The sequence below is a fragment of the Oratosquilla oratoria genome, chromosome 17, assembly GCF_046742065.1.
Source record: "Oratosquilla oratoria isolate Oo_2021 chromosome 17, ASM4674206v1, whole genome shotgun sequence".
Taxonomy (NCBI): domain Eukaryota; kingdom Metazoa; phylum Arthropoda; class Malacostraca; order Stomatopoda; family Squillidae; genus Oratosquilla; species Oratosquilla oratoria.
In genome coordinates, this window is record NC_134793.1 from 59,379,149 (window position 1) to 59,392,310 (window position 13,162).

General features: G+C 37.0%; 1 protein-coding gene across 6 annotated transcripts in view; it reads right to left on the reverse strand.

Annotated features, from left to right (window-relative positions):
* ida (anaphase promoting complex subunit 5 ida) overlaps positions 1–13,162 on the reverse strand; it is a 334,874-nt gene that overhangs the window by 48,615 nt on the left and 273,097 nt on the right. For all 6 annotated transcript variants that reach the window (XM_076201024.1, XM_076201023.1, XM_076201022.1 and 3 more), the window contains exon 14: positions 4,977–5,226. In XM_076201024.1, coding sequence (XP_076057139.1) covers positions 4,977–5,226 — 250 coding nt within the window. The remainder of the gene's footprint in view (positions 1–4,976; positions 5,227–13,162) is intronic.

Consider the following 13,162-nt stretch of genomic DNA (forward strand, 5'->3'; position numbering starts at 1 on the left):
CCCCATGAGCCGTCTTCACCCTTTACTGTCATCTCTTCCCAGCAGACTTCTTTGCAATTAAAGTCGCCCATCATAACAATTCTTCCTCCACCTTCCATTATCTTATTTAATGTTGTCCTTGTGTCCTCTAACATACTTTTATGTTCACTCTCTTCCCACAAGGCTATTTTTGGAGGCACATAATTTATCACAAACTTTCTACTCTTCTTATCTCTGTCTTCCACTTCGATCATAATCATCTCTACTGTATTCTTTCCATATGTGACACACCTCACGTTTATATTGTTTGAAAGACATGAATGTATTGTATGTTACACCAAGAATTTTCGGTGTGTTTGTGTGTGGTATTAGAGTGTTGTTGATGTAGAGATGAGGTATGTATTTGTGTTCTATTGTCCAGTTGGTGAGAAGTGTTGCTGTAGATTTGGTTGGAGCTATTTTGAGTCTGTTTGTGATGAACCATGTGGTGAGTGCATCAAGGTATGGCTGGATTATTTCTGCAGCTTTGTCTGTGTTACGATGTGTGCATGTGATTGTTATGTCGTCTGCGTAGGAAGAGATTTGTATTTTTGAGTTGTCTGGCATGGGTTAGTCATGTATGTATAGATTAAATAGTGTGGGGGATAGAAATGAGCCCTGTGGTACTCCATTCTTAATGTTTCTGATGTGCAATGATTGGCCATTATATGACACGTAAGCATTCCTACCTGCCAGATAATTGGCCAGCCATCTTTTGGTGTTATTGTGCATGTCTGTGTTATATATTTTATTTGTTAGGTTGTGGCGGGGGATAGCATCAAAACCTTTACTAATGTCTAATGTTATGAGAAGTGTTCTGTGGTGGGGCCTATCTGAATTGATGCCATCTAAAATTCTTTGTGAGGTTTATCAGAAGAGTGTTTGTGGAGTGTAGTGGCCTAAAACTGTGTTGTGAGTCAGCAAGGGGAATATGTGGTGTGACAAGTTTAAGTATTAGGAGTTCAATGACTTTAGAGGGGGTGCAGAGAAGTGTGATTGGGCAGTGCGATGTTGGGATTGATGGGTCTTTGTTCGGTTTTGGAATGGTGATTACTTTACCATGCTTCCAGATGTCAGGTATAGTGTTGTGTGAATAGCTGTAGTTTGCAATGTTTGTGAGTGCGTGTATACATTGTGGTCCAATGTGTTTTAGGTGGATGTTGCTTATGTTATCAGGGCCACAGGCAGATGAGTGCTTGAGATTATGTATTATGAGTTTTGTCTGACTGTCTATGAAGGGTGTATAGTCTGAGTCTGTGGGGAAGTCTTTCTTACGTCGAATGGTGCGTGGGTCGTCAGGGTGAGAAGTGAGATGGCTTGTCTGTGCAAAATAATGTATGAGTGCATTTGCTTGTTGTCTGTTTGAGGGTAGATTATCTGTTGTTGTGATTATTGCTGCATGAGAGCGTGTAGTGTTACTATTGGATAGCATAATGCTGTTGAGTGTTTTGTACAATTTGCTGGTGTTTGTTTTGTGATCAAGTGCATTGATAAAGTTTTGCCAATTTTGTGTTTTTTGTTCATGTATTTTATTGGCAATCACAGTGTTTTGTGTTTGTATTTGGTCTGCTATGTTTTGAGGGATAGGTGTGGGGGTATCGTGTTTAAGTGTGTCACGTTGTCTGATGAGGTCTTGGATTTCTGGTGTGAAGTTGGGGTTGTGTGATTTTCTGTTGCTTTATTTGGAGTTGAACAAGAAGACCCTCACCCTCTCCATCAACTTTCTTTGGAGTTGATGGAGAGGGTGAGGGTGTTCTTGTTCTTTTGTTTTGTTTTTTGTTTCAATCTCCATTGAGTCCGGTAGTGATTCTGCCCGAGACACTATGCTGGAAGATGGAGGAGGATTGGGGGGCTGCCCCTCTTTTCTATATAAAGTGTTTTTATGATCAGGGGGTAGGATATCTGCCTTAGTGTTTTGTGTTCTTGCCGAGGTATGTTGGTCACCTGGCCCTGAATGTTGGGCTGCTACCCCAGAGGTTGAGGTTTCATTCACAGAGGAGGGATTTGTTGAATGAAGTGGATTTCTTGGAGTAGTACGAGCATTTGCAGATTCTGCTTGAGATATTTCGCTAGAAGGTGGTTTATGATCAGGAGGTAGTATATCTTAGTGTTTAGTGTTTTCATCGAAGTATGCTGATCACCTAGCCATGAGTGTTGCATTTCTGTAGAACAAGGTGGATTTCTTGGGGTGATAGGAGCATTTGCAGATTCTGCCTGAGACACTACACTGGAAGGTGGAAGGGAAATTGAGGGTTGCACTTCTTTACTATGTGAAGTGTTTTTGTAATCTGGAAGTAGAATATCTGTATTTGTGTTTGGAGTTCTCACCATAGTATGTTGATTATTTGGCCTTGAATGTTGGGCTGCTACCCCAGAGGTTGAAGTTTCTTTTGTAGTGGGGAGATTTGTAGAATGAGGTGGATTTCTTGGGGTAGTAAGAGCGTTTGCATAGCTCTTTTTTTCTTCCTAAGAGTCGCTTAGCATGTCCTATCGTGATATGCTCAGTATAAGCTTTATTTATAGCTGCTATTTCATCAGTATAAGCTTTATTTATAGTTGCTATTTCAAATTTGTATTCTTCACATACTCTATCAACCGGTTTGTGATTCAATTGACAATTGATACATTTGGGAGTATCTAAGTATTGGTCGTGTGTTGGGCCAGAGCAATTACCACATACCTCATTATTCTTACATATCTTTGATGGATGGCCAAATTAATAACAATTATAGCACTGTAGAGCTTTGGGATGGAAAGGTCTAATTCTCACTCTTTCATTTTCAATTGCTATATGAGTCGGTATACATGTATTGCTATCCTCAAAAGTATGATCACATTACTGTTTGGGATCTTTTTCACTTTCCAAATAGATGTGGGGCACATTTCTAATATTTCTAGTTCAGTCATTTCATACAAGTCTTTATCATGGATAACACCTCTTCCAGAATTAAAATTTTGGTGAGGACTAATCTTTTCTATTATGTCACTATTTTCAACATTCATCATACAGAGCATCTTGGATTGTGTCTTTGATTTGGCATGCACAAGTATTGAATTCTTACCAAATCTTGTTATATCTCCATTTTTAATGCTACCTACCCTCTGTTGAAGGTATCTATTAACCTCTTCAGTACGGGCCTTAAATCTCGCGGGCAGCAGCCAATGCCAGCCGTACGATGTGTCATAATAATACTCACATCATAAAATATAGTCACCGCTTATATCGATCGTTCTCTCTTTCACCTGTGAATTTTGATAACCATAGAAAATGTGATTACAGACAGTTTAGAGAGTATGTCATTACGGAGGGGCAACTACAATAAATATAATCAAGACGCCGATATGACAGCCTCGCGTATCCACTTGCTCCTCATGACGCCTAAGTATGCGGCACCGTATGGAAGGGGTTAAATTTATAGTAATTAAATTTTTCTTCCTTAGCCTTAATAACTAACCACATAGGATGTTGGGGGATTCTTTCTTTTATAGTATTATCTTGATGGTTATCTGAATTCCATTCTGCAGGTTTATATACATCTAGATTTCTAGGAACCTTATCTGTTAAGGCTCCTTTGACTAAAGAATTGTAAATTTTCAGGATATTGAAGTTTCTGCTCAGGTATCTTCATGCTTATCAAATGTTACCCAAGCTTCCCATTTTTTCTCAATGTCAAGAATTTTCATGCAAATTTCTACCATAGTTCCAAATTTGCTCAGTGGAGTAGATATATCATTATAGTTACACTGTATTGGAATATCTCCTATGTGCACAATTTTCAATTGTTTTATATTACTATCAGTGTTTGGTGGTGTCAAAGAAGAGTCTTTTTTCGATTCTGAGGTCGTCATCTGTGCTTGGGATTTTTTGGCATATTGACCACAATGAGGGTGACCTTACTGGGGGCGGTTTACTAGACCCCTCCCCATGTGGAGTGAGCAGAGTGGATCCTGAACAGGGCTGCTCAGTCATGTGGGTAGCTGCCGAGCTGTGATGGTGCCTCCATCCCAACACAGAATTACTATCTTGCCCACATTGCCAATGTGCAGTTTGTGAATAGAGGCTCCCAGAGATCACCTTCTCCTGCCCCTATCATCACTAGCCATCGCCATGGGACTATTTTTTTTTATAGTGATTACGAATGAAAAGTTTGACTTATAATGATTGTATATGAAAGTTTGTTACTGAGAGGCTTCAAAATTTGGCCATGTCATCAGGAGGGTCAATCATGATAGAATAAAAGAGGTAGAAAGGTGGGCAATGGGAAAAGAAGGTAATGGTTGGGTTAAGAAATGCAGGTATAAAAGTCTATTCAGCAATGGTCGAGGCTATGTCGTACTGAGGCTCATGGGTAGCTGGCCCCCAGCATGCTACTGCCATCGGCCATCGCCACCCCCTCCACATGGAGGCAAGATCCTGGGGTCACTGCCCCGCAGAATAGAGCGGCTCCAGGGGGGGGCAAAAAAGAATATAAGGGAAATTGAAAGAATCCAGAGAGGAACTACAAAGATGGCCCCAACACTATCAAAAATGTCATATGAAGAAAGACTGTCAAAACTAGAAATATCAACACTGGAACATAGAAGAGAAAGAGGTGACTTGTTGACAATCTACAGAATTATGAGAGGAGTGGAAGTCTTTGACAGAGATGACTTACTAAATTGGGATAAGAGAAACACGGAAAGAAACTCAAAAAGGACAGTTATAGAAGAGACCTGAAAAAACAGCGTTCCCCACAGAGAGGTATATGTATGGAACATACTAGATGAAACAATAGTGTGTACAAAAACAATACAAGAATTTAAGAGTAAATTAGATATGGTGAGATACAGAGATGGGACACCACAAGTGTAGCTCCCCTTCCAATAAGATACAACTAAGTAAAAGTAATCTGTGAGGGCATGTGTAACTCTTTTCCTGTATGCTGCAATTGGTTAAATACAATTAGATAAACACATACCTGGACATTGGCAAGGTGCAAACGTGTTAATGCAGCCAGGTAGTGAAGGTGGTGTTTGTCTGCCAATGCTAAGGCCTCAACCAGGATGGGTAAAGCTGTTGTGCTGCTGCCACTTATCACCAGCAACTCACTTTCCAATAAGAGCAATTTAACTTGCAGATCCACATTCAAGTCTTCCTTCTTTTGTAGTTTGCCAAGTAGCTGTGAAGCCCTGGTTAGCTCTCCCTTAGCTACCATCAGCTCACATTCCCTAGATGTTGTAGGTTGTAAATTAGCATAAAAGCCAGAACAATATGCTGCAAACTGATATTAATGACAAGGTATGAATTTATCTTTAAGGATTTGAATTAATAATCAACCTGTTGCATAATTTATCTTGCAGAAGACCAATAGCTCCAAGGTATTGGGCCACAGCCTATGGATCACTTAATTAATCTCAGAAGAAACTCATAAATTTTTGTAATGTGGAAATGTTGGGTAGTGAAAGATGACATATTTTTTGTCTTCTGTGTAGTGGCTCATCTGGTTAATATTGAGTTTTTTTTCAGGCTGAGAGACCAATGGTGGGTACATACTTGTGAGGGACCAATGATGGGTATCTATGATGGTCCTGGAAGATGGACAGTGAAGCTGCCCATTTTCAAAACTGATCAATAGCCTTTTCATCAGGTGCAGCCCTGAGAGGTTGGTATTCAGTCTCCAGCCTGGCCCCAGGATCTCTCTTTATCATCAACTGTATTTCTTACACTTCATTTATTGAGAGCTAACAACTGGCAACTGCTCTCTTCTCCCTCCTACCAGTGAAAGAGAAACAATCTTACACTGTTACAAAACAGATAACAGCCCAAGGACTATTGCCAGCTACTGCAGGTTTTTCACTTAGTGAAACAACAATTGATTGGAATGCTTATGATGGTCCTGCAAAATGAACAGTAGAAAGAACAATCTCCCTGCTGCCCATTTTCAAAACCTGTCAAACCCCTCACCTCCATTTTATGAATGCAGTTATGAAGGGTTGACACTTGATCTCTCAACCAGTTCTACCACACTGCATAGATCAAAGGCAATGTAGTGAGACACAACACTTCCACAGCAGAGCCCAACTGCTGGAGTTGATTTATCCCCACTACTTCATCACCTAGAGACTAAATGTTAACCCCAGAGGGTTGTGCCACAAGTACAGAAGTGAGGCTGTCAACCAGTTGTGAAGACACGGAGCTGGAGATTAAATTTACCTAGTTCTATTATATGGGAAGACAGCTATGCTCGTAGTGACCCATCTTTCTATCTCTCAGAACCTTGTGGGACTCCATTTATAATTTCTTCCCAGGTCGAGTTTTTGTCTCTAAGCACCTCATTTTTCTCCTGTTCAAGAAATCCTTCATCCATTCCAATAACTTTCTTTGTATTCCAAATATTGTTTCAATTTTTCTAAGTAGCCTTTTGTGTGGTACTTTATCAAATGCTTTTTGTAAATCTAGGAATGCACAATCAGCCCATCCATCCCTTTCTTGCATTATTTCTATTACTCTCAAGTAAAAGCAAATCAAGTTAATGCCACATGATCTTCTGTGTCTAAAGCAAAATTGTTTAGGATTCAGTATATTATTTTCTTCCAGATGTTGATAATTTTGTCACATATTTTTGCTACTGTACTTGTAAGGGAGACCAGTGTATAGTTAGTTGGATTTTCCTTGTCCCCCCTTTTATATATTTGTACAATATTTGCATTTTTCCAATCTTGCGGTACCTTTCCTTTTTTGAGTGAGTAATCAATTATCATATATTTTGTCCATTAGTTAATTTACACATTCTTTTAATATCCAATTTGCAATTCCCTCCAGACCGTGTGATTTTCTGACATCAAGAGTTTTTATTTGGTCCATTTATTTCCTTCTGTGTCACAATTATTTCTTTCATTGGGGGGGATCTTTCTGTCCTTCCTCCCAATTTTGCATACTTTCAATTGTGAATACAGATTTAAAATGTTCATAATTTCAGCCATTTCTACATCTATATATTCATCATTTCCTTGATGCAGTTTTACTATTTCTTGTTTATCTTTTAGTTTACCATTCACATACCTGTAGAATAGTTTACAGTAGGTTGATCCTTGCATTGGTCTATTATGTCTTTTTCATAGTTTCTCTTTTCTTCCTTGTGTATTTTTATATATTCATTTCTTAGTTTAATATATATTTGCCACTTGGTTTTTTTTTTTCCATCTTTACCAAGCTTTCTCTTTTATCTTTAGCCTCACTACATTTTGTTGTTGTACCAGCACTTAATGTACACCCTTTCTTGCTTCTGCTTTGGTACATATTTGTCTATTCCCCCTTTAAAAAAATTTGAATATGCTCCATTTCTCTTCCATCTTTGTTTCTTCATTTAAGAAGTTTTCCCAATTTACATTTTGAAGGAATTTTCTGAGTTTCTCAAAATCTGTTCTGTTGTAAATTAGTCTTCCTTTTCTATGTTTCTAATTTCTTTTCAAATTAATATGTTCTTGTAGATCAAACTCTATTAGTATGTGGTCACTCTTCCCAATTGGTGTCTTGTATTCCATTAAATGTTAGGCTCATAGAGCTGCACCTCACGCATGGAGGTAAATCTGCCAACGAGTTGTGAAAATTGGGGGTGGGGGAGGGGTTCCCTCTGGAATTCATCTTTGAGGAGTGCTTGTGTAGTTCCACTTTACAAGGGAAAAGGGGATATGTGTGAGTGTAGTAGTTTCAGAGGGATCAGCTTGCTAAGTGTAGTTGGGAAGGCTTAGGAGAGGGTCTTGACGGAGAGGATTAGGAGAGGAACAGAGTGAGTAATTGGTGAGGAACAGTGTGGGTTTAGGACAGGTTGGGGTTGTGTGGATCAGATTTTTGTGGTAAAACAGATATGTGAGAAAGCTTTGGGAAAAGGTAAGGATCTTTTTGGGGCTTTTATGGGCTTGGAAAAGGCTTATGACTGAGTAAACAGGAAGGCACTCTAGAAGGTTTTGCAGGTATATGGGAGAGGAGGAAAGCTTTTAAGAGCAGTCAAGTGTTTTTACGAGATTAGTAGAGCTTGTGTTAGAATCAGAAATGGAGAGAGTGAGTGGTTTAAGGTAAAGGTGGGACTTCATCAGGGATGTGTTATTTCACTGTTATACTTATACATGGATGGGGTGGTGCAAGAGGTAAATGCAAGAGTAGTGGGTTGGGGATTGGAGATGGTTAAAGAAAATGGAGAAAAGTGGGAGATAAACCATATGTTTTTTGCTGACAACACTGTGCTTGTAGCAGGATCAGAGGAGGGACTGAGGAAGTTATTGACCGAGTTTGGGAAGGTGTGCAAAAGAAGGAAGTTGAAGATAAATATGGGTAAAAGTAAGGTGATGAGATGTACAAGGGGAGAAAGTGGCAGCAGACTGGAAGAGAGTATTAAGGGAGAGAGACTGGAGAAGTAGTTTTAGATACTTGGGTGCAAATGTGGCAGGAAAGGGAGGGGTGAGGGTGGAGGTAGAATGTAGATTGAGAGAAGCAAGTAAATGCGTTTCTTTATCTAAGTTATTCCAGATATCCAATACTCTTATGTGGGAAGCTATTTTTTTTAGAGCTCTTCTATAGTTATCCTTTTTGAGTTTTGAGTTTTGAGTTTCTTTTCATGACCTTTTGTTTTTCCATTGTCATTTTTAAATAAATCATTCCTATCAAGGATTTCCATCCCTTTCATGATTCTAAAGATAGTCTTTCTCTTCTCTGCTCCAGTGTTGGTAGTTCCAATTTTGATAATCTTTGTATGTTAATTTGGAAAGAGCTGGTGCAACTTTGTCATTGCTCTCTGTATTCTTTCTATTTTTTTTATATTCTTTTTAGTATTGGGTGTCCATAGTGTCACTGCATATTCCAGTTTCAGTCTTATTAATGTAACTAATATTTTTTTAATAATTTCTTCATCCAAATAGTCAAATGCCACTTTCATTGACCTTAATAGGTTGGAGGTTTCTCCAACTATTTTGTTTGTATGTTTATCCAGTGTCATGTCTTGGGTGATTATTACTTCAAGATCCCTTTCCAAGTGCACTTTTTTTATTTCTTCTTCACTAATTTTATAATTTTTTGAAATTCTAATTTTAGTTTTTCCAAACTCCATTATGCTACATTTCTTGATATTGAAGTTCACTTCCAACCTTTGAGTCCATTTCCAGATTTTGTCCAGGTCTGATTGCAATGAATCACAGTCCTCTTCTGTTCTTACTCTCTTCAATATTTTTGTGTCATCTGCAAAGAAATTCATATAACATTCAACTCCTTCATCCATATCATTTATATATATAGCAAACATGATTGGAGCCAGCATTGACCCTTGTGGAACACCACTTTTCATTTCTTCCCACTTTGAGTATTTGTCTCTAATTTACTACCCTCATTTTTCTCCCAGTCAGGAAGTCTTCCATCCATTCTAATAATTTACCTGCAATGCCACCTATTGATCCTAATTCTCTTATTAATTTCTTGTGTGGTACTTTGTCAAATGCCTTTTGTAGGTCTAGATAGGCACAGTCTGCCCATCCATCCCTCTCTTGTATTATATCTATTAGTCTTGAGTAGAAGCAGATCAGGTTTGTTGTACATGATCTTCCTTGTCTAAATCCAAATTGATTTGGGTTTAGTATAGATTTTTCTTCCAGGTGTTTAACCCATCTACTTTTGATAACTTTTTCACATATTTTAGCTACTGTGCTTGTTAGGGAGACTGGTCTGTAGTTAGTTGGATTTTCCTTGCTTCCTCCTTTATATATTGGTACAATGTTTGCATTTCCCAGTCTTGTGGTACCTTTCCTTCTTTGAGCAAGCATTTGATTATGGTGTATATTTTATCTGTTAACTCTTCTACCCATTCTTTCAGTATCCTATTTGCAATTCCATCCGGATCATGCAATTTTCTGACATCAAGATTTTTTATTTGGTCACTGACTTCCTTCTTTGTTACAGTTATTTCCTTCATTGGGGGGATTTCTGTCTCTCTATTCCCTCACAGTTATGTGTGTTCTCAATTGTGAATACCAATTTGAAGTGGTTGCTCGTAATTTCTGCCATTTCTTGTTCTTCTGTATATTCATGATTCCTTGGCGCAGCTTTTCTATTTCTTGTTTGTTTTTTAGTTTACCATTCACATATCTGTAAAATAGTTTAGGCTGTTTCTTGCATTTTGCTATTAATTTTTTTTATAATTTCTCTTTTCTTCTCTGCGTATTTTTACATAATTGTTTCTTAGTTTGATGTATGTTTGCCATTTGCTCTTTTTTTGTCTTTTTTCCATTTTTTCCAGGCTTTGTCTCTTTTATCCTTAGCTTCACTACATTTTTTGTTGTACCAGTTCTTTATGTATGTTCTTTCTTGCTTTTGTTGTGGTACATATTTGTTCACACCCTCATTATAAATTTCTTTTAGTATATTCCATTTCTCTTCCATCCTTGTTTCTTCATTTAGGAATTTTTCCCAGTTTGCATTATGAAAGAATTTTTTAAGTTTCTCAAAATTCATTTTGTTGTACATTGGTCTTCCTATTCTATGTTTCTCATTTCTTCTTAGGTCTATTTGCTCTTTTAATTTGAATTCTATTAGTACATGGTCACTCTTTCCTATTGGTGTTTTGTAATCTATTCTGTCTACAATTTCAGGTTCTGACATAAGTATTAAATCCAGTCTTGAAGGTTCCTCATTGTTTCTGTATCTAGTATTGTCCTTTATCCACTGAGTCATTGTGTATTCAATGGTCATATTGAGTAGCATGCTGCTCCATACGTCTTCTCCACCCTTTACTGTCATTTCTTCCCAACATTTCTCTTTTGAGTTAAAATCACCCATAATTATTATATTTCCTCTTTCTTTCAGTATATCAATCAGTTCATACTTAGTATCTTCTAACAATTTGGAATGATTGTGTTCTGTCCAGGACTGTGTTTTGGGGGGCACATACACTACTACAAATTTTCTACTTTTCATGTGGTTGTTTTCTACTTTTATCATAACTGATTCTACATTTTTTCCTTTTGTTAACTTTGTCACATTTAAGTCTTTCCTGGTCAGAAATAATACTCCCCCTCATTTTTCCTTTCTATTCTTCATCCAGCAGTTGTATAAACCTTGTCCCACTTTGTTTGATGGTAGATCACCTTTTAGTTTAGTTTCTACTATTCCCATTAGGTCTGGTTTTTCTGATGCCAGGTAGTCATTTAGTTCATTCAGTCCTGAGATCATTCCATCTATATTGGCATAGGCTAATTTTAATTTTTTCTTTCTCATCTTTTTCTGTCTGCTTTTTTCCTTTTTTCTGATATACCGTTTTCTCAGCCACCTCTTAAAAAAAAAAAAAAAGTTTTTTGTTTTTTTTTTTAGGTTTTTTTTTTAGTTTTTTTCATTCACTTCATTTCTAAGCTCCTTTTTTTCACTCATTTCTTTTTTTATCCATACATTTTTGTGATTTTCAGTATTTACTAGTTTTGCTGTTCTGGATAGTTCTTCCTCTGCTATCATTTGTAACCTAAGTTTAATTTAAGTGGCTTATATATATATATATTTTTTTTCTTTTGAGTATCTACCTATTCTATGTTTCCTCAATTTCTTTATCCAAAGTTTGATCCTCCTCTTCAATCTCTTTCAGAATTTCTTTAGCGGTCTCTTTTTCCTCTTTTTCTCTCTGATACCTAAGGACATCATGCTTTTCTTTAATACCATAGATCACAATGCATCTTTTTTTTGTCCACTGTATCCCTAACCAAATTTCCTTTCTCTTTACTCACTTGGATTACCGTTTCCTTAGCATTGTCCTTAACTTATTATTCCACTATTTCTTTAAAAGATATTTTTTTACTTTCCTGTTCCACCTTCCACTGTTTCTTTATTTCTTGGAAGTCATTTTCTTTGATCTTTTCTTCCACTTTCTCAGTCACTGCATGTATTTGATCCTTCATCTCTTTCTGTAATGCCTCATTCCTATTCATAATTGCATTTTTCAATCTTTTTTTCTCCTTATCCTATTCAGTTCCATTTTCAATTCATCTATTTCCCTGTTATTTTCTTCATTGGCCTTTCTTAATATGGCTACTTCTTTATATATACTTTTGCATTCACTTTTCAGTTCAATTATTTCATCTAACAATTCATCAATTTCTCTATTTACTATATTTCTAAACCTGGGTTCTCTTTCCATGTCTATCCCTCTATACATTTGCTATTGTCTCTATTGAACCCCAAGAAGCCATTTCTATCGAACCTTTGGTATGTCTTTGGGGTCTCGTTCAGACACTTTTTATACCAAGTGGGGACTCAATTGTACTTACATCAAGACATCTCTTTGTAGGTTTCTTTTCTCTAAATCTTTTATAATTTATTTTTTCCATTGTTGTCACTGATTGTGCAAAAAGAATAATTGAACGAAGATACAAAGACTACATTATTGGTCAATTTAACTATGAAACTCCCTTCCTGTTTTGTGTAAACAACCAGGTGGCAGTTGGTTGGTTCCAAAAACGTTCATCGGCAACTCGCTAAATAGAAGTTTTTAGCATATTTTCGGGACAACAGTACTGTATGGGGCAGAATCATGGAACATGAGGAAGAGAGGAATTGTACAGGGCAGAAACACAGACCATAAGAGAGGAAGTGAGGAGTTTGAATGCTTTACCTAGTTTTACCTAGTTGCATTTTACGGGAAGAGAGCTATGCTCATAGTGACCCACTTTTGTATCTCTCAGTATCAAATTTGATCTTAAATTCTTGTATAGTTTTTGCACTCCCTGTTTCCTCATTCAATTTGTTAAAGATATCTCCCCACTCTGTGTGGAAAGCTATTCTTTTTCAGATCTCTTCTATAACTATCCTTTTTAAGTTTCTTTTCATGTCCTCACACCGTCTATGTTAGTTTGTTATTTTTATTTTTATTTTATTTTATTTTATTTTATTTTATCATGTACCATTTTTTTAGCCTCATGTCCAGTACTCTCCAAAATAAAACTCATTCTTTTCAGTCTCCGTTCTTCTCTCATTTTTTCATTTGCTTCATTTCTAAGTGTCTTTTCTCTTTTCCCTCATCACTCATTTCCTTTTCTATCCATACATTTTTGTAATTTTCACTATTTGCCAGCTTTGTTACTTTTGATAGTACTCCTTCAGCTATCATTTGAGACCTTAACTTAATTTTTAGTGGCC